Source organism: Scaptodrosophila lebanonensis, unplaced genomic scaffold (assembly GCF_003285725.1).
Source record: "Scaptodrosophila lebanonensis strain 11010-0011.00,11010-0021.00 unplaced genomic scaffold, SlebRS2 tig00001415-arrow-pilon, whole genome shotgun sequence".
Taxonomy (NCBI): domain Eukaryota; kingdom Metazoa; phylum Arthropoda; class Insecta; order Diptera; family Drosophilidae; genus Scaptodrosophila; species Scaptodrosophila lebanonensis.
Genome location: NW_022060742.1, coordinates 6801624 through 6823414, shown reverse-complemented (window position 1 = coordinate 6823414; position 21791 = coordinate 6801624). Strand labels below are relative to the sequence as shown.

Below are 21791 nucleotides of genomic sequence, written 5' to 3'. Positions count from 1 at the left end.
CCAACGCGCCGAACGAACACATCCCAAAGATTTGTGTCAATTGTTGTTTGGCATCGAAACATCGTCCTAAACGAGCTCATAATGAATGGCCAACAAGGCAAGAGCACGTTTTGGTGGGCCTCGACTAAGAAAGATCAAGTCGAGCACCAGTAACAACAGCCGAATTTGATTGTTGTTTGACGCATGTCAGCCTGTTGTTGTTAGTTGTGTTGTTATAGCCATTGTTACTGGCGCCACAAAAATGTCAAAAATTGTGTTGCACGCAGCCAAAGTCGCAAATGAAGTTGTTAGCTTTGTGCGGCACGTGCGTTTGCTTTTCGGATTTGAAGGGGATTTAATACTATGGATAACGGGACTGTAAGCTCGGAAAGTGCGCTTTAATAAATGGTTAGTTGCCGTTGAAAATATGGCTTACTTAAATGTCAATGAATCATTTAATAATTTGCACAACGAAGCAAAGCTCCTGCAAAGTCAAGGCTTTAAATTCATTGGGAACATTTTACTGTTTTTTTTTTCCAAACATCGGCTAATCTTTGCTTACTAGAGATGTCGGCCTGGTTGAAATCCAGCACTGCCGAAGCAATCTTCCACACTGTCTAAGGATGGCGCGCCTCCTCAGTTTGTTAGTCTGACTTGTACTAGCAACACAAATGGTAGCCTAAACCTACACTCAATTCTTTATCGTCCTACAAAATAGCCCTATCTCCAAGTCCCGAGTCCACCTTTCTTTTTATTTAAATTAACTAAATCAACTTACTACATTTATTTAATAGAACTCTTATGATCACCATTTAGTTATAGTTGTTCCAATATTTGAAGAAGATCAATATGCTCTTTGACTTCTCACCTCAAAAATGGGAGTCAATATTTAGAATTAAAGCTGAAAGTAAGTTTGATTGGGTGAATGAATTTTGTTAGTTTCTAGTAAAAAAGAGGTTAAAGCAATTTGAATAATTAAAATTCAGCTTGCAACGAAATAGATAAGTATAATTGAAGAAATAGAAGTAATATATGCAGCACGATTAAATATTATGTCTTCTACTTATTACATGGAAATTGGACGACTATTTTCAAAAAGGATGTTATACACTTAACTGTTAGGGCCTGAATAATCGTTCACCGAGAATCTGGCTTCAAGTGAAAAGACGTACAATAAATGTACAGATTTCAGTTAGTTTTTTGGATGCGAAAAAACAATAAAACATTTTTGCCAACTCTAAGCATGGATTACTCTTACGCATGGATTCTTATTTCTTGTTTCCTATGGACATACCTATAACTTGGGTGCTGAATTCTAGTCATTATACCAATACGCATCCACAAATATACAAGTATGATAGTTTTTTTTTAAGTATTGAGCTTACAATTTATTATAACTTCTAAGTCATAAATATACAGCTTAAAAGAGAAAAGAAAACGTCAGAAAAAAGAAACAGACTCTCTGAAACAACAACACACTGTCGCACAGATGGCACCTCAGGCTAACATTGAGTAATAACTCTACTAACTGCAGCAGCATGGCAAATTGATTTATTTTATTTTATATTTTTCTTATGAACTAAAATAGAAGAAAAAAAATGTGGTCGGCTAGACAAATACTTGAGCAAAGAGTGCGCTACACTTCGTCATTGTTGGCAGCTGGATTAATTTTGAAATATTGCCAGGCAGTCAAAGTAAGACGATGACGACGATCACGTCGAACGTCCAAGTCCAATGCTGCTTATGCGCATGTAAAGTAAGCGAAACCGACGGACGCGCGACCACATATGTTCAGATATATACATACATATATAACATATATGCGGTGCTGAGCTGGCGCTTTGATTTATGACCACAACGCTAATAAAGACAACAAGCTGCAGGCCAGTCAGTTGGCTAGTCAGACGGACGGATGGTCGGATGGACGGACTGAGAGACAGCCGGGCAGGATGTGCCGGCGGCAATGACAATCATGGTAGACATATAGCCGAGGTGGCTGATAAAATATATTTCGTTTAATTTTTTAAAAAGTTCGTTGCCCAAGTCTTTTGTTTTTTTTCTTATTTCTGCTAATAAGACAGCCCACAGGTTCAGATTTTGGACTTGCTAACACAGTGACCCATTTAAAGGACCCGCGCCAAGTGCTGCCCAACTTGTTTGGCGACTTGTTCTATATAGTAGGAGCAGCAGCAGCAGCAGCAGCAACGAAACAACGACCCACAAACTGGTCAGCACTTGCACCAAAGTTGCATCATCATGGTGTAGGAGCAGGCGAAACAAAAAGCGCTTCTCCGCTCTATGCCCGCAAACTATCTATCTGTGTATATACCTATTTGTATGTATGTGTGTGTGTGTGTGTGTGTGTGTATGTTTATAGGTATTGTACAACAAGCAAACGCGCGCCTGGCAGCAAATGATGCCATGTTATATATTTTTGTAGCTCCGCGTCCATTTGTCCGAGGCACATTCGTGCAGCTCAGATTACTCTGGGGCGATAAAAATGACTTGCCAACTTGCACATTTGGCCGGGCGGGCTAAGAAAGCATCGGGATCGGGCTAAGAAGACAAGCAGCCAACCAACCAAAAAGGCAGACAGGCCACTGAGCCAGTCAGTCGGTCGGTCGGTCGGTTGGTCGGCCGGCCGGCTTGTAACTTGTTGCCGCATGCCGCATGCTGCATGCCCCAAAGCAAATATTTAGATAGATTTGACTTTTCATGTTAATGGCGCGCTTTCAGCTGTTCATAATTAATCGGGCGTCCAAAGTGGACAAGTGAGGCATTTTTATTTGCAAGAGATTGCAAAATACCACATTGTAATGCACCTACTAAAGTTTCTTTATGCTTAATTAAATGCACGGCCAAATAATTGAAATTATGCCTGTACATGGGCCAGGACTTTGTGTGCAATCAATCTTCAGTTGATTAATAGAATGTCGTTGCTAACGGAGATTTAATTGGAATGATAAACGAACTGATCAAATTTCAAAGTCAAATAGCATATTTTCTTATTTGTTTAGTTTTTATTAAAAATTGGCCATTGATCCTTTTAAAATTAACATCAAAATTAAATACCTGAAAAATTGCATGCCAATAAAGATTTTGCTCAGCGGTATGGATTGAAATGTGGGCTTACTTTATTTTTCAAATTTAGTGCATTATAGATAACGAATAAAGTTTGTTGAAATCAACCGAAGCATTTCGTTACTGAATGCAGAATACGATTGATAGATCTTAAAATCATGTGCTTTTAAAAGCACATACTCGTACAAGATGAAATGTTTAGAAACAGAATAAAGAGCTCTGGTAGTTATTTTGTATTTTTCGATGCTCATGTCGTTCCTGTAAGTTATTATTTTAATTACTAAAAATTATTAAATAAGTAGTTTTTTTTTTTGCGTTATAACACGAATTGTTGACACACATATTGTAATAACGTTCTTGGCTACCACCCCCCTCCCTTTCTTTAGGAAACAGCTATCATTGCTTTAACATACTAACAACTGAGCGTATTATTTTTTTTCATTTTTCGATTATTGCTAAAGAAATTATAGCTCGCTTTTAACGCTATAATATAAAATTGTTTAAGAAAATTAGTATAAGTTAGAGTCCCTAGACTGAGTGGAGTTCTTGGTCCCATTTAGATTGTGCTTGAGCAGACTTTACGAGTCTGTTAGTCAAAACTACACAGTGATGGCTTTTTGGCCAGCTGCATTCATTCAGTTGGCTTCCATGCAAGCTTGTCTCTCCTACGCTCATTCAAAAAACAGTTGTCTGTGCACTTCCTCTTGGCTTTCGACACTTGCGCACCATTTGTGAAATCTATGGCCTGTCTTTTCATAATGCCACGCAATAAAATTGCGATAAAAAAATACATAAACACACACACACACATACACTCACGTATGTATGTGGGGTTGTTGTAAAAATGCAAAACGCTTTGCCCACCACAACTCGAAGACTATATACAACAGAAAAAATTAAAAAACAGTTGGAAAAAATGGAAAAAAAAAAATATTTACAATTTATTAAAAATTGATTGTATTGCCACGCCAACAACTACTCATACAGACATATATAAAAAGGTGCCAGGCTTGGTCGCGCACTTGTTCGGTTTGTGTAGCTCGGCAAATGGCCAGAGACAAGCCAGAAACATGCAACATTCGCACATTTGAACGGGCAACAACCAATCGAACGATAGACCGACCGATCGACCGATGTGAAAATTGCATTTTAATAAATTCAGCGCTATGTTCTCTTTATCGTCTCATGATATGCACCGCAAAGCGTTCCATAAATGATTTCTATGCGTGAGTTGGTGGTGTGTCGATAAATTTTCAATTGCAGGTTGTGTTTGTTGTTTGAGTTTGTTGCCTGCTCCCATGCACTTGATAAGCCCCATTGGCTTTTTGACGCGAAGATAGTGGCAGCATTCAAGCTTCACTTTTGTTGTTTTAGCTGACTTCGATTTTATCCGCAAATTTACGGCAAGATTTTTAATTAAATTTTCCGTTGCACTTGACCCGCATTTGGGGCTTATCGCTTGCATTTATCAAGCGCAATTTATGCGCGATATATATTTTAATGCTATGTCGGCTGTCACAACAACAACACCTCCACCTCAAGTTAATGCCAGCAATTGCGAATATGTAAACATTTCTCACGTTTGCAACACAAAACTTCACCCAAAAGTTATGACAAAATATTAATAAACATTTGCAGCCCAGGCGGCTCAAAGGCGAATTTGCCGCTAACTAGCCATTGGCAGTGGTCCAGTGAACCAACTGTGGTTCAAGTCTTGAATTTATTTGGCATCGCACTATCGATTTGACCCGCAAGTTGTCCATGTTTTGGCTTTTCTTACTCTAATGTCTTTGCTTTTGGTTGCATGTACGAATTTAATTAAAAAATTTGTTAGCATGCACATTTCATAAATAATCATTTCAGTTCAGGATTTGTATATTTTTTTTGCAATTTTTTTGTTCACATTATTCATGAGTTGGCCATTCAAACTGAGTTGGGCAAATGTAAATGAAGGCCTTACTTATATTAGGAAATATGTATAATAAAATAGCAACACTGCAAACACGAGGCAAATATATATGAGGATTTTAAGCCAATGGAATATTTTCTTCTAATTGAAATAATTTATTGAAAATTAAAAATTTAGGCTTCCTTCTGATCTCATTTCTGAAATTATTTGACCTCTAAATTAGCAAAAGACAAAATACGTTATTGAGTAATTGTATGTCAAAATATGCGAGGATTGTTATTTAAATTGATAAGATGATATTTTTACTTAATTGCCTTTTGACTTTTTATATATATACTAGTACATTTAAAATGTAAAATGTAAATAAATTAATTATGAGAAATCCCTCATCATAGACACGCAAAATAAAAATGAATGTGTTTAAATTTGTAAATGGAAGCACCACTGCAAGAAAGAGTACCTTTGGAAGAAAAGAATATGTGTAGAAAAAAAGGCTTATACTTAAAAAATGTATTAATTTTATGTACAGCACATGGGAATCGTGAAGTAATTGGTTTTCATTCACAATAAACTTCCTCTTTCCGGCGTCAGAAATATACAGATTTATTCACTTTTTACTCGAAACAAGTTTCATACTGATTTTCAAAAGCAATAATGCTTATTGTGTTTACAGCAGCCATAAAAATCAAATATTGTTGTTAACCCTTATCGATTATGCAATTATACATACAATTCATTTTTCTCCGATTTTCTCACAATAATTCGTACATCAGAGCCAGCACTTCATTCAGATTACTGCCAAAAACTTTCATTCATTAGCCAATTTTATTGTGATGTTTACACACATCTAGCAAGCCATTTGCAAAATCCATCAAAAACCCATCAAATTATATTCAATCTCTGCATCAGAGTTGAGACAGCCAAAACAGTCAACTGAGATTGTCTATAAAGCTTGCAATTAAGCGACTTATAGACGCATATCTAAAAATGTTTCGACCAGACGAGGCGACGTCGTCATCATCGTCATCGAATCGTTCAGCCTGCGACAATTTCCTAACAAGTTTCAATTTCAATTTTCAGTTGCAGTTGCTTTAATATCGTCGTCTATAGCTTCAGCTTCAGACCCAGCTCGTTAATGCCAAGATTATTAAAGGCGCGCGTCGTTTATGGCACATGAAAATCATTTAATCGATGGTCGTATTTGGCGGCGCTTTTATAAGTGTGTGTCTGTGTGATGTTTGAGATTCGGTTTTGTTTTTTTTTTTTGGGCGCTGCACAAGTTTTGACGCTTTGAAGCTAGAGTTATATTTATATGGCAAAGACTGCGCGACTCACTCGGTGAATGACGCCCACGCACATGCGCACCGCACCGTACCGCCTGTCTCTGAAGACAGACGGGCGTTTGACAATTTAACAGTTGACAGTAGCATCCAATTTTGGGGTTTGCTGCCGACTGACAGTGCCAAGAATTATGAGCCACAAATCTGCGGCTAATTGAATGTTATTAAATGCAATTGAATTGGCCATAGCAGGGAGCACCACCGAATTGGCTAATTATGAGCACCAGTCGTGCTAATTGCAGACATAAATCTATTCAACATTTTCCATTTGTTGCCAAGTTCATAAATATGCATAAAGTGGCGCTGCTTGCCAAATGCAACCGAGAGAGAATTACCAAAGAATTAATTATACCAGAACTGAGAGCAGAGCTTACTGCTCTTTCGCTCTGTCTTTTCATCTCTTGGCCACTTTAAGTAACCGCGAATGGGTTAATTGAATTACACGACTGCAGTTTGTTAATTTATGAGCTTGGTTGCCGAGCGCGTTAAAAGTGCACACAGCACTTGTTAATTAACAATGTAAATTAATTGCAATTGAACCATAATTAAATGCATTTGAGTTGTAAACACAATTAACAATAACTAACTACATATAGTACATTGGTAGCTAAATAAAATATGAATTATATGATATCACTCATAACTTATTTCTAAAACCTGTTAGGATGTTGACAACGAATGCAGTATTTCTTCAGTCCATTGTAAATAAATTTAACATATTTCCTATCTTAGGTCCGTTTCACGTTCAAAACAGTCATCAATCAGATGCAGTGACCCCGACCGATGGCTCTGGTAGTAAAAGCAGGCAAATTATTTGAAACATATCCGCATCATAAGGCTCTGACCCAAAAAGAAATGCCCCATATACCCGCAGATTTCGACACCTTGTGACCTTGTGAAATTCGATTAACGATAGTGAAGACTTGTATTCAAATACATAATAATGTTTTTTGTTTTTACCTGTCCTGATAAATTTTATCAGATGGTGTATAAAAACCTTTGGAAAACTTTTAGTTGGAATGAATGCTTTGTTTTTATTTGTTATTTTTTATCACAAAATAAATTGCTTCTGATGAGAAATAAATAAAATGACTTTCCTTTTCAACGAAAGAAACCATTACGCTTTTCTGCTGTCGAAAATTTAAAGAGATGGAATAATCGTAGCTAGAATCTGTAATATGTTATACTATATTTAATCACAATGTCCTTATTCGTATAAATATAAATTAAGCAAGGGTGAAAGGGGTTAACTAATCTGTGATGTTTCATTCCGTAGTCTGTCGTTTTGAGTTTTGCAGCCTCTTGCATTTTTTTCACTTTTCTTTATCGAAAAATAACGAAAGCAACGAAAGGTATTTTGGAACCATGTCATGCCATGTAAGAAAAAAATCTTGATATAGAACAACAATAATTACATCTTGCAGCTGAAAAATTTGGTAATCATTTGGGAAACTGCATAGCAATTTGCTCGGGCAAACTAAATTTCGTTCGGCCGGCAAAAACTAATTATGTGAGCGTATCTATACATTACAAATACTACAGCAGCAACAACGACAACAACAACAGCAATAGGCTAAGTGGCGGTGGGGGAAAAACACCAGAAATATATGTGGCCTATTGCAGTTGCAACGAGCAAAAAGAGCCCAAATATCTGTTCAAAATTGAACATGATAAATTCATAATTGTCCATTCAGCGAACACGAACTATAATTCATGTTAGAATAATCGAATTGGACGCCATTCAGCGAGGCAATTGAGGACGGCAGCCAAAGCCAACCCAAGCCAAAAGGCCCAGCAAACACACACACACACACACATAAGCACCCATATACACACACACACACAGCAAGGCAAAACAGCAAATGGCCAACATAGGTCAGGCGTAACGAGTCATTCAAATGTTGCAAATGTTTTTGTTGCTGTTGCGGTTGCTGTTGCTGTTGCATTGAAGGTGACTCGCAACTGGTATAATTTTTGTTGCCTATTTCGTTACATGGCTTGTAGCACCCGCATAAGTCACACTGTTCCAATGAAGCCAATGAAGCCAATGGAGCCAATGGACCGACGACCAACCGACACACTTTACACGTTCAAATGATTGCAATGACGACAACGGGCAGCAATCGAAGTCGAAGTCGCCGTTTCGATCATGAGTGTGTGAGTCTGAGTCTGCGCCTGCGCCTGCGTCTCTAGAGACTGCAGTGACTGGGGACTGGGTACTGAGGTGGCTCGAGAGCTTCTCGCGGGAGTCGTTACAACTTATGCAGCTTCTATATGCATAAATACAAATCCAAATATATGTAAAGTCTTGGCAATTACACAAATACTGCTTTCCGTTTCATTCAGCAGTCTATTTGAGAAGGGGGTGGTGGGGGTCAGGGAAGTCGCCTTGGAGTGTCTCGATTGGCGTCACGTTCGAGGCTGCTGCTGCTGCTGCTGCCTTTGCAACTTCAACGGCTTCGATTAATACGCAAAACGCTTTGGCATCTAAAATATTATGGCGTGTGCGACGTTTGTTGATACAGGAGGCAGGGGGGTACCTGCTTGACCAGCGAAAATTAATGTAACTGTTGGTAATCAACATAAATTTATTTTGTTGGATTCTTAATTGATGATAGAACGCCGCCTCAACCAATTTAAATTGAAACTCAAGGCGGAAATTCTTGGAATATTGAAGTAAAGCATGGATTCCATCATCACCGCTCAATCTTATCCTATTAAAAGGGCACGCTGTAATCCAATGGCTATGAGTTGCGGTACAGTTTTGCTGGACTCAATGGATAGACTTCCTCATATACTTGTATTCCTCAATGAATACTCTATATTTTATTTCTCCTAATAACTTACTATCGTAACATATATTCCATTATATTCTGAAAAATTTTTGTAATTACTGTGTAACTATTATTTTTCTAGGCTTGATCTAATTAGGCTAAGAATTGGAGCATAGCTGTAAATTATTAAGGGATTTATTCTCGCTTAAAAAGTGAAAAACAAATGAATCTAAATAAGTAAATGTAAATTTAAATGTAATTAAAAGGTAACTAACATTCAGCTGAACACTTGCCAGCGTAAAAGTATTGAAGACGGAATTCCTTTCAAAATATATAGTAATAAGGAAATATTGAAATTTATTTAAATTTATGTGGAGTTTTCCTTTTGTCAACTCATAAAGTTAATAGGCATTAAAGAAGATGCATGGATATTCATGTATAAGCCTTTTGAATATTGGAAATTTTAGGGCAAAGCCCAAAAATATTATTTTAGGTACCGCCGCTATGTTGAATCCAGAGCTGCTGTTTGTTTGCAGTATGGTATGTACTATGTAGAAAAATCTAAAAATATATAAATAAATTTGATCCACATGCTAACAATTCATAATACGTTCATTGCCTTTTATCATATACTACTTAATTAAAAATCGAAAATCGAATTTTACTTAAAAGCTATTTAAAGTACAAGTAAATCCCGAAGCACTTTGTAGTTGCAGAAAATTACACTTGGGTGTACAATTCTTATTACTTTTATTTGCAAACACTCTATATTTCTGACAAATTCGTGACGTTTGACAGGATGTGGCGTCAATTATTTACCTGTCCTTTAGTTTTTTTTAATCTTTATCTTTAATCTTAAGATCTGTCCTAGGTTGGACAATTATTAAATTTTATGATAACTTTGACATTTTTGTAATCATGCTCTTCTTGTCATGATGGTTGCGGCGTGATTCACAATTCACAATTCACAATTGGACTGAGTTCTTTGCCAAAACGGCGCCCACAATTTAATCTGTACATAATTTCTTGTCACACTTTCGGGGCGTTGTTGAACCTCTTCGATCATGAATGTAAAGTGATTTATTTCAAAAATTGGGGTTAAATGCATCTACAAATGTACATTCGCCCCAAAATGAAATAAAATATTCAAAATTTGTCCAAGCACCTTAAGTGACATTCAGTCTAGTGCCGGTTTTGGGGTGAGGGCTTCAAGAATTCGCAAATTCTAAGAATATTCTTTGTCCACCGACTCTGCCATTATCGCTTATTTGCTCATTTGCATGTTTAGCGAGTATTATTCATGCGAGCAAACAAACAAGCCGGGCGAACAAACACCACATAAATTTACTGGCCGTGCTTAAGTTTGGCAATAATTTAGAAAAAATTGCTGCACTCATAAAAATACATGAAATATTTATTGAATTTATAAAAAATATTCGCCTTAAACTTTTGTTTCTTAAGATTCGTTTCGTTTCATTTCGTTTGGTTTGGTTTGGTTTCGTTTATTTTTTATTTCTTTTTTGCGTCTTGTGCTTGTTGTTGGGATTTGTTAGTGCTTTTTGTAGAATGTCGTAAATTCGAGCTTGAAATTAGTCATGGTGCGTGATAAATTCGCTTTTATTTGTCTTTCGTGTGAGAATGCTTTCCCGGTTTATGAATGTGTTCTTTGTGGCTGTTGCAAGCGCGAATACTGTGCTGTTTGCTGCTTTTTTATTTTTATAAGCTGCGAAATACTAAAAGTCATTTATTGAATGTGCAACTTTAACTGGTCATTGACGCCAGAGTTCGACAGCAGCAGAGGCGGCAACAATAAAAATAACAAAAACAAAGTGTGTTTAACAAAAACCAAGAAACGCAATTCGTGCATTCGGCTTCAATGTCAAATTTCACTTTTTTTCTGTTTCTGTTTCTGTTCCTGAGACTGTGAATGTGTGTATGTGTGTGCATGAATCAGAAAAAAGGTGTTTGAAAGGCGCCCCAATGCTTAGCAGGAGGCGAAGGCGAACAAGAAGGAGCACCAACTTCTGCAGCTCATTACCTGGCCAAGTGTCTGGCTAAGTTGCCTTCAACCTGTTCCATCGATTCTCACTGAACGCTGCCTGTTGTTGCTGCTGATTATGCAATTATTGCCAATCACTTTCATGCTCGTTTAGAGCAGCGGGCAGCCTGAGTCTGGGCCTGAGTCTGTGCTGGAGACTGAGCTGGAGTCTGAAGCCTTTGTCTACACAAAGAAAAGGGAAATTACATAAAAGTGAGCAACTAAATTTTGTTGCATTTTTGCACGTTCGAACACGAAAAGCGCAAATATTCAGGCGCACAGACGCCGAACGAAATCGCCACGAATTGATCGCAAATGAGGGTTAAAGTTCAGTCAGCGTTCAGTAACCAACGGCAACCCAATTCGTGCCTGTGTTTGTGTCTATATCTGGGCCCAAATGCTGCTTACTGAGTGTTGGGTGCTGAAGCTGACGCGGTCGCTGATGCTGATGCTGACGCCGTCACCATCGTCCCTGGCTAGCTGGCCACCTTAATGGTGTTTCGTTAGTTTATTGTTAACAAATATTTGTTATAATGGCGCGCACATGTAGCGCGGCTCACACGTGAACTGACGGAATTGTGGCGCGTACTCATGAGGGAGCTAATGATGGAAGCCAGGCTTTTCAATATATAATAAGCCATTACAACAACAACAACAATAACTGTAAACAAACAATATAAAATAAAAATAATACGAAAGCATTAACACTACATTTTAGTTGTGGTGCCATAAAAGGAGTTGTATGCGGAATTTTTATAAAATGTTGGGCTATAGAAGAGTGGATTTTCAATTTCCAGCGAACAATTTTATCAGAAGAGAGGAGTAGATTTTCAAAACTGAATATTCCTTTTATTGAAAGAATGCATTTTCGTCTTATGCCATGAACATGAAAAGGGTCTATCATAAGGTCATAAGGTCGACGCAAAGACTAATGAAATTAAATTAATATATTTTCAGAAACACATAGAATACAGATGTAAACTTTGTTGACCTCAAAGGCCTAACTTCTAAGTCTAGTGCTTTCTCTAACTCACCATTATCGGATATTAGATTTATAGACAGATATATTGAACTGAAATATGATAGCTCGGTTGAAGAAGAAAACATGGAATTGTTTAAAAAAATAAAGGAGATAGAACAAAGTATTCCAGATGGATTTTTATACTAAAACACAGTGATTTCTATTTGGCTTTAATAACAGCTTAAGCCGAGTAAGATAAGCAGTTACAAATGCATATGCCATGAGCCATTCAAAGCTGGATTTTAGTTGCCAAAAGGAATGGCTTCGCTTGCAATTTTGTGTAGGCCATTCATGGCTTTTGGCAAACTGTTTTTGTTTGATCGCTATCTGCATATCGGCACGCACTCTGTGGGCCATGCGTTAATTGTTGGCACACACAAACATCCTGTGCGCAAGCGCGCTAGTTTAGTGCCCCCCAAACATACAATATATCAAATCTAGCAACCACTATGGTATATATATGTATGTATGTTCCTATTCGAAAATAAAAAAGAAACGCTAGCTGTATCGCTCGAGCTGATTGCGACGCAAATAAATCATTCGTCGCGACTGGAGCTGTGAGTTTAGGAGTTGGACTTGGGGTAAGAATTGGAGTTTTTTTTCCGTTTTGAGTTGGTATTTGTCGATTGCAATCATCAACAGACAGCACGCACGCGCGTAATTCAAACGGGCAGGCAGGACGATAGGTTGGTTGGTCTGGCTAGGAACAACTTCATTAGAGCTAAAGCCGAACCGATAGCAATATTGCGATATGGTTTGCGAACCTCCAACGCCTATTCAAACACTGCTGGTTCCATTGTTGTTGTTGTTGCTATTGAAAAATGATTTACGCGCCTTGCGGGACAAACACGTCTTTGCACTCATTTCTGCAATTTGACAATTAATCAATTGCAACAACAACAACAACATCAACGGCAACAAAGGCCTATAAACGCATTAGTCAGCCAATGGTCAATACAGCAACTCCACAATTCCACAAACACTCGAATATATTTCTGTCCACTAAATACTTTTGAGGTCAAAAACTGTACGTTGCGGGTGCTTTGAATAACAGACAGCAGCAGTCACTCAAATAGGGCTTTCATATATTTATGGTACGTGATTTTTTTGCTTCGTCACTAAAATGCATGTAATCTGATTTTCAAAATAGAATCAAGTTGCAACTGTATGGAACTCATTTGTTTCGGTTCTATCACAATCTTTTAACTGAAGGAATTAAGTATAATATTTGATATAATTACCAAGTCAAAGAGTTACCATTTACAGCAGTATTTCTATTCATTTGCTCCATATTGTGTGCCAATCTAACGTGTCGATTGTACGGCAATTGCCAAGTGAAGTGACATGTGACATATTGTCAACGCATTGCCTGCCGATCATTTACATAAATTCCAATTGTTGTTGCTGTTGTTATATAGATTTTGGTGCAAACAAGGCGCTGATCACCCAACAACACCATTCGCAATGAGGCTTCGGGGCGCGCTGGGGTTAACAAGAATCGTGGCCGCAGCGGCGACTGAACAATGGAATTGCAACAATTGTGCTGAGCGACATTGTTGGCTATAATAACACAAACACCTTGAGTTTGAGTGACAAAATTGTTGCTGTTTGCAAAATGGCTAATTGTGTAAGCAATGTCCAGTTTGTTCATATAAAGTTTTGCATATGTCACAACAACAATTACGTTTAACTAATCCGCCAATGTTGGCCACTAAGTGACAAAGTGACAAAGAAATGCAGTTCGACACGCGCCGGCAAATGGGAGAACGTCAATTACAGCTTTGTTGCAAGTTGCAGCCACAGTTTTATAAAACAAAAAGGTAGCAAAGTGTATGTGCCGCCGCGTTCTATCTAAAAACAAACAATGGATTCTTCGCACAATGATTCCGAGCTTTTTTTCACAGTTCATCTTTAATTCACAAGCTGAGAACAAGCTGAATAAAGATGAACATGTTGGCCAGCCAAAATTCGTGATTATTAAAAATGCAGCTAAATGCAACTAAATAGAAAAAAAAAGTGTTCTTTGTTCCGCACAAATTTCTTTCATCAATCAAGACTTATGACTGATGTTTGATGCAAAATATCATTTAAATCATCAAGCTGTCTGATTTGACTTCAAATTTCACTACTAAAGCTAAAAAGACATCGAAGCTATGGCCACTCCTTAAAAATTAATTTTTACCATGCGAAACGTTATTTTGTTGGAAGATGACTATTGAATAATATAAAATTTTATAAATAAATAAAAATAAATAAGCTAATTTTGTCATCAATTCAATTCGACGTTCCCAATTTTAGTAAATGCTTTTGGTGCAACCAAAATATTTTAAATACAATAAATCGCATACATACAGTATACAAAAAAAAACCTAATATATTTATAACGTAAAGAAAAATAAGAATTTGGAATAATAATAAAAACTTTACATAATATTGAATTGAAATTACAACTAATAATAAAAAGTAAAATTTTGGACTTGGTTAGTTAGTTTTTTTTCATTATATTTTGATTTATTTTTTTGTAGTCCTTACAAATTGATGATATTTTCATGAGTTGTGTATATCATAGTTTCTTTAAGACTTCATCCTTGTTGTTCTCTCTAATGTGTATTTAGGTATTTCAGAAAAGGAAAGTATCGAATTAAGTAGGATAATGTCAGAATAAGGGGAATTTTGGCTTATTTATCGTATCAGGACTCTTCTTCATATTAATTTAATAAGAAATGAGAAATTGAATGCAATATTCTGACTTACCATAATATTAACTATACACCAAAAATCTATATAATATACAGATAAATATACCATATAGAGATAAGTTACTGCCCAGTGGCTCCGGCGATTTACTAAGCACTACTAAGCCCAGCTGTGGCGATTCTCTCACCACCTTCTTGGATCGGCAGCGTGAGCAGGTGAAGAGAGCGACGAACAACAGTCACGAGTGCGTGCGTAGGCAGCGATATTAATTGTAACAAATAGCAAGCGCTTTAAATCGCCGATCTACAAACATGTACTCTGACAAATGTTATTGTGCGAATATTATAAATGTGTTCGAGAGCAGTTGGTGAAATTGTTATTAATGCAGTTTTCGCAAACTTAAATTACAAACTCCAGAGCATGGCAGAGCCTCAGTCAAAGGGATGTGAGGAAGGAGAAAAGAAAAGTGGCCGTTGTTGCAGCACTTTATCAATGGCACTGAGTGCTGTGTGTGTGAATAGTTTTCTCTGATAAATCACTAACATATTGTGCTTTGTGTTAAGTGGAGTGGAAAAAATATTATCAAAAGGCATTCAATGAAATTACAAGACTTGTTTTATTTCTTTAGTTATTTACAATTGGTAAATCAACTTCAAATAAATATAAGTTAGAGAAGATAACTTTTTTGTTTCAACAGGATAATGAGCAAATGGAACAAATGTCATATCTGGGCAAAGAGTGGCTGCTCCACAATTACAAGCAATTATATATACTCCCATAATATCCAGACTTAAATAATGTTAAGCATATTTGAAAAAATTCAATAACTTCAAAAGAGTTTCTAAAAAATACCCACAAATGTTAGTGAGAAATACGTGTTGTCAAAATTGCCAAAACTTAATAATGGAGTCATTTAGAGGATTTTTATTGAGTGTAGGTAGACATTTCGGGTTTTAAAAATGCTGGTATTTTATGTATTTTTCGTAGCCTATCTTTAGATTAGATTTGTAAGTGAAATATACTTGTATTTGTATGTGGTCGCAGCCGTCTATTTCGCGCCTGCAAATTAACAATGCCGGCAGAACTTTGCCTTCACTCCACTGGTGTTGTTGTGCTTTTTCACTTTTGTTTATGGGCCACCGGCGGCTAGTTAAGGTTCTCGTAGAGTTTCCGCCTTTTCAGCCCCCTAAAATAAATTAAGCCATTAACATGCCTTAAAACACGCACTTAAAGTAAGAACAACAACAAGGTGAATGGGTAGTAAAGTCAATTTTATGTCTTCATTTAAATGAGTGGCTGAGAGGTGGCCTCTGCAATTGCCGACTGCAACGCCTCTGTTGTGTTGCGTAAACATGTTGCTGGCAATTTCGTTGGCAACAAATTACGAGCAACACAGCCCATTCTATACGCGGCCGCGCCGGTTGCCGGTTGCCTGCCTTTTTAGCTGGGCCACGTGCGACGCCGGCAGCAGCAGCGGCGGCGGCGGTGGCAGCGGCAGCGCTAGGCGCACAAATGGTAACACAAAATTTGCATTTTAAGTGAAGTCTCTTTATTTCAAAGCAGTTCGTATTGGTTTTTAGTGGGTTGTAGTTTGCTTAAAATGGCTCTGCACACACGTGCCAATTAGCCGCGCCAATTTAGCCAAATTGCAATGCGATGTTAACTGTTGGCGTCGTGCAGTTTATGAAGCTGCAAATGGTAAGAAATTGAGCTGGACTTCTAAGCTGGAATATATATTTTGCTTTTAGTACTCTCGACATATATATTGCTTTCTCTGGCACCTTCACTGAATTGTATCGAACAAATAACACATAACATTTGTGGGAACTCTTTATAGTTAAAACTTGCGTGAAGACAGCACCAACCAAGGAAAGTAATTGCTAATTGACCCTAGGAAAGGCAAGTGTTTCAGAGTACAGCTGCAGTTAGGGCCTTGATTTTATTTCCAACTCAAGTTCCAAATAATCCCCAACTACAAACATAAACTTCCCATCTCTGGGTTTGGAGGCTCCAGCTTTAAGATTTCAGTAAAGCTGACGACAGACAAGTTACACAATTTATTTTCATTGCTAGAAACCTAGCTCTGTTATGATTTTAATTAAGATTTGCAGAGGCAAACTGCTATATTTGAAATTTATTTATTACGGTTACAATTTAGCTTTATCGGCCTGCACCTGCCGCATCAGTTTTTAGCTCAGCTTGAAAAAGCTCAAGCTTCAAAAGGTTTCAAAAGCAGTCTCACAGCAGCCGTAGCACCTTTGAGCTCGCTGGCCTGCGGTTGAACCCTTTGGCGAAATATGTATGTATGAATAAATTTATAAATTCTGTACAAATAATTGCACAACAAGTTAATATCGCTTAAAATCAATAAACTTTAATGCACGAGTCTCCGCACATTACTCGTATTTCAATATTTTGTGCAATTTGCACTTAAAACCTCCCCTCCTCGCTCTTAGCCGCGAAGCTATTCAGCCAACCAGGCAGCCAGCCAGCCACCCACAGCAACTGTGGAGAGGCATTGTAGAAAAGGTTCAGTGGGTCAGCAGCGTCACGTTTGCTTTTCAGTTTCGTTAGCCGCCCCATCTGAGGAACCAGTTGGCCGAAGTCGTTGTTGCTGTTGCTGTCAGTATTGTTGTTGTTGCCAATAGTTGCCCATTACCTGTACGGACCAATTTCGGTTTCATTTGCAATTGCATTTTACTCTCCCTTGCCAGCCCGTATTCTCCATTTCGTTTTCCGTGTCGTCTGCTAATGTTTTAGCTCTTGTCTATAAACACATTTGAGTTGCGCGTATCTTTGGCAATCAATCATTAAACGCAATCACTGGCCACATTAACTCCGCACTTGCATATGCTGGCAATATTGCAGAAATCAAAGAAACCCTCTCCCTCCGTCTGCCCGGCCCAACAATAGTCGGCAGTTGAAGTTGGAAATTGCATTTTGATTTCGATTGAAACTAATGCGACGCCCACTGGTCGCTCGATTGCCACCAACTGCGATTTGTGCTGCGGCTCGTTAGCGGGATTAGCAATTACCCCAAAACGACTTTGGCTAAATGACACACGCACAGTGGTTGCATATGACAGTTGGCGCTGCAAAATCATTGGATTGACCGACCAATCGTCATAGCATACAAAAATGGAAGACAATGACCCTCAAAATAATAATCCCATGTCGTAATATTTATATCTATTTTGTATCTACAAACACTAATAAACACTATTACGGCTTGGGACGAAACTAGGGCAAAACATTTCTTTAGAAATTTACCACAAAAAGGGATCAAATGCTCTTAATATTATTTTATAAAACTTTCTTATGCATATCAACATTATTTTATTAGTTTATTTTTTTCGCTTGCCGAATAGTTCTTTAAAAGTATAGTTTATAATTAGACAATGGGTATTTTTTCCAGTGGTCTAGATCGCTACCAATACAGGCACTATGCCCATTACAGACATTATAGACAGTTGGAAAAATCGTGCTTTGGCTGCTGATTTTCCACTGTAAGGCGCACTCATGCAGCTCAGTTGAATTGTCAGTCATTTTGTCAAGCGTTTAATTGCAGCTGGCAATTGGTTGGCTGACAGACGGTCCGCCTGACTTTGGCAACGGTAGCCGGTAGCCGAACTTGCCAACAATGACACTGAAACGTTAACGTTCAAAGTTTATAAAAGTCGAGCGGGCTAAATGCTTTATTTGCTACTTCATGAGTCACTGTGTGCTGATTTCAGGAAGCCAGGCAACAATGCATATCAAGCAACATGACAGCAGCAGTAGCAGCAGCAGCAGCAGCAGTAACAACAACAACAACACGTCTTGGCTGAATGAAATCCTTGACATAATGACCCCTTTTAGCGCGGCTAAGATAACAATGGCAACAGTCAGGCAGGCAGCTAGCCGAGCCACAAAATGTGTAAAATTGCAGCTTCCATGTGGCTGGACAGAAACAGCAACAAATAACAACAACAGCAGCAGTTGCTGTTGTTAGTTGTATTGTTGTTGTGGTCTGCCAAAATGCCAAACAACCGTAAGCCAGACAATGACGTCTAATTAGTAACTTTAAGGCTGCAGCAGCAACTGCAACCACTGCAACAACAACACCCGTGCATAGGCTTTGCAACATGCTCAACATTGTTGCTGCTGCTACCGTTGGCAGCAACATTGTGTCTCAGCCATGGCTGTTGCTGCTGGCTTCTGCCCTGCTTGTTGCTCCTGCTGTCGTTGCTGCTGCTGCAAAATGTAATTCAATCATGCGGCTGCTTGTTGCTGCAAGTATGCATGTGTGCAGCAGTTGTTGCTGTTGCATTATTATGACCAGTCATCGGCAGCAGGAGCAACAACAGCAGCAGCATCCGTGGCAGCTTACACAATCGACACTTGAACCGATCCAGCGGGCATCGATAGCGTGCACATGGAGCACATGCTCGTAGGAGTTGCTTTGGAACGCACGTTGCTCACCTTTATAAGGTCAGGACCCAATTTACAGTGGATGGTAGCAGCTACACTAAGCGAGAGTTTCGCTTAACGGACAGGACAGTCTACCGATATACGTGTAGACGGACAAAGGCAGTTGGCGCTGCTTGGCTCGTCAAAAAGATGTCATTAGGTAGCAACTACTTTGTCGATAGACAGGCATTGCCGACTTGCAATGCATGGCAAGTCTTTGCGTTGGACTTAGAGAAGGAAAGTGTCCGCCTAATATTTATTGAACCTTTCTGTTCAACCTGGCTTGCACAGAAAGTGCTAGGTTTTGCTTTTCGGGGTCCTATTTTCTAATGGCTATGGGAGTACAATAATTTGAGTTAAGCCCATCTCGTAATTAATAAATAATAAATAAATGTTTTTATACCAAGGAAAGAAGAGTATGTTAGGTTTGTGCACAGCATAACGAGACGAATTGATCTAGACATGTTCCTTTGTTTGTCTGTCCGTCCGTTTATCTAAGCTCACATTAAACAATCTTGGTAGGTAGACGCTCCGAGTCCCTAGACATTTTCATTATTATTATTATATATATATATTTTTTTTTAGAAGCACTAAAAAATATTTTTTAAACACATACTAATATATATTGTTACATTCATATAACTTTGAGCTCAATTTACAATTAGACAATAAGCAGGATACTTTGCTTAATTAGATCTTTATATATGTGCGGTTAATCATAATTGTTGAGTGACTTTAGTGGTCGTATGCTAAGCATTTTCCATTTCTACAACAATAAAACAATTTGATAATTAGTTTTGTCTGTGGGTTATATATATATATCATAAAAAATTGTCAGTAATTGTTGTTATATCTGTAATATTTTACCATTATTTGCTTTGCAATCTCGAGCACGTTTATCCATACAGGGATCGAGTGGGAAACGCAGACAGGCATTTGATTCTCTTTAACTACAAAATGTGCTTTAGCTCCATCGAAATTAATTAGTGTATTGAAGGAATCCAGGAAAAAGGCCATTTCAGATTGTAGTTCAATTTGAATAACTATATTTATTATTATATAGCGTCTCTCACCTGCTATTAATATAACGAACAATTTTGAAAATCAGAAAATAAGATCCTACATGCTCGTATCCCTCTATTCTTCTTCAAACTGATCGCTGACTGGAAGTGCTTGGCTTGTTTTTTAAGCGTTCCAGAGCTCTCTCATTGGACTTGGAATATGATTTTGTTGACTTTCACTCTTCTCTTTGATTTGATCATCTTTTCTCATGGCGTAACGCCTTGTCCAGAGTCTGGCTGTACGATCGTGCCTCTCTCTGTTTATTAAATAAATGGCTGCCATTTGAGTTCGCATTGGATCACAGGGATTGGGGTCAACTATTAGAGAAGTAATGGAAAGCAATATTTTTTCGATGCACAGTGCAGGGGTCCACTTGCTGTTGAGTATGTCCAGGCAGATATTGCCCATTTTGCCAACATTGCAATGATAAATGCGTGTGAGGAATCGCACTGTGGGCGGCGCAAACGGATATTTATCCGGAAAATCCATTTCCAAGTGAAATATGCCGTTCTCGTAGGGACTTCCTGGTGGTCCCATAATCGTCGCACGCCAATATAAGAAATTCGAATCCGTTGGGGCCGCACTGCAATATTCGGGTGGATTTTTCATCAATTCTTTCAGTTCCTTCATAAGGCGATGGTATGCCGAAGTATTTTTATTGGATTGTGTTCCAAATATTTGCATGCGCTTCATATGAGCATTCGTAATGTGATCGCGATGGCAATCGGGCAAGCGCAGAGCAGTCCTTAATACAGCCTGACTACAATCTGCGTCATTTTTCGAGGTTTCTATGGACTTTTCCTCCTTCCTGGTCACATTTTCCAACAAGTCCGAGCAGCTACTGGCACGCGTCATCGTCGATCCTCTCCGACAGGGACGAACCATTCGACTGTCCAAGGAGTGATGGCGTCGTAACGCACCAATGAAGCGGCATGCGCCTTGCGTCTTCTCAAATTTATACTCACACGACATATTCTGCTTTTCACAAATTGTATTATTATTAAGTCCAAATAGATATTTCAAAAAATATATACTTTTCCACTTTTTGAATAGTTTCTTGTTTCTCCTTAAAGGCACAAAATATAATATAAGCTTTATGGAGAGAAATGAAATGTGAATAATGAAAGTGATTCACTTTTCCACAGTAACTGAGATTGTAGAAATAAATATGATGCAAATAAATATGATGATCCTGATAAATAAATAATACATCTACTCTATCGAGTATCACATGATTTCTTCTGCCTGATACCCCTGTTTACCTTTTAGGTGCAGTAAAAAGAATTAAAGATTATAAATTGAAATAGCCACTTTAGTAATCAGATTCGATATGGGAACACATTTAAGTATATACTATATTTATCAAGTTTAATATACATACGTTTTCACAAAAGCTGTCAAAAAGCACAAATATAGCAGCTATCTTGGATAACAACTACCA

General features: G+C 38.0%; 1 protein-coding gene across 2 annotated transcripts; it reads right to left on the bottom strand.

Moving 5' to 3' along the window:
- Window positions 1–19886: 19886 nt before the first annotated feature.
- On the bottom strand, window positions 19887–21306 carry LOC115632525 (ubiquitin-conjugating enzyme E2 D2B-like). 2 transcript variants are annotated; one of them, XM_030529722.1, is made up of 3 exons: window positions 20362–21306; window positions 20156–20256; window positions 19887–20089 (listed from the first exon to the last, which is right to left on the bottom strand). In XM_030529722.1, the coding sequence occupies exon 1, from the start codon at window positions 21233–21235 to the stop codon at window positions 20474–20476; it is 762 nt and encodes a 253-aa protein (XP_030385582.1). In that variant the 5' UTR covers window positions 21236–21306; the 3' UTR covers window positions 19887–20089; window positions 20156–20256; window positions 20362–20473. The 2 variants fall into 2 exon arrangements, with proteins under 2 accessions (XP_030385582.1, XP_030385581.1); XM_030529721.1 differs by having other exon boundaries at window positions 20156–20250.
- Between the last annotated feature and the right edge of the window lie 485 nt (window positions 21307–21791).

Excerpts from the sequence above, each read along its gene's own strand:
- LOC115632525 (XM_030529722.1), bottom strand. The coding sequence starts at position 21,235 with ATGGTTCGTCCCTGTCGGAGAGGATCGACGATGACGCGTGCCAGTAGC.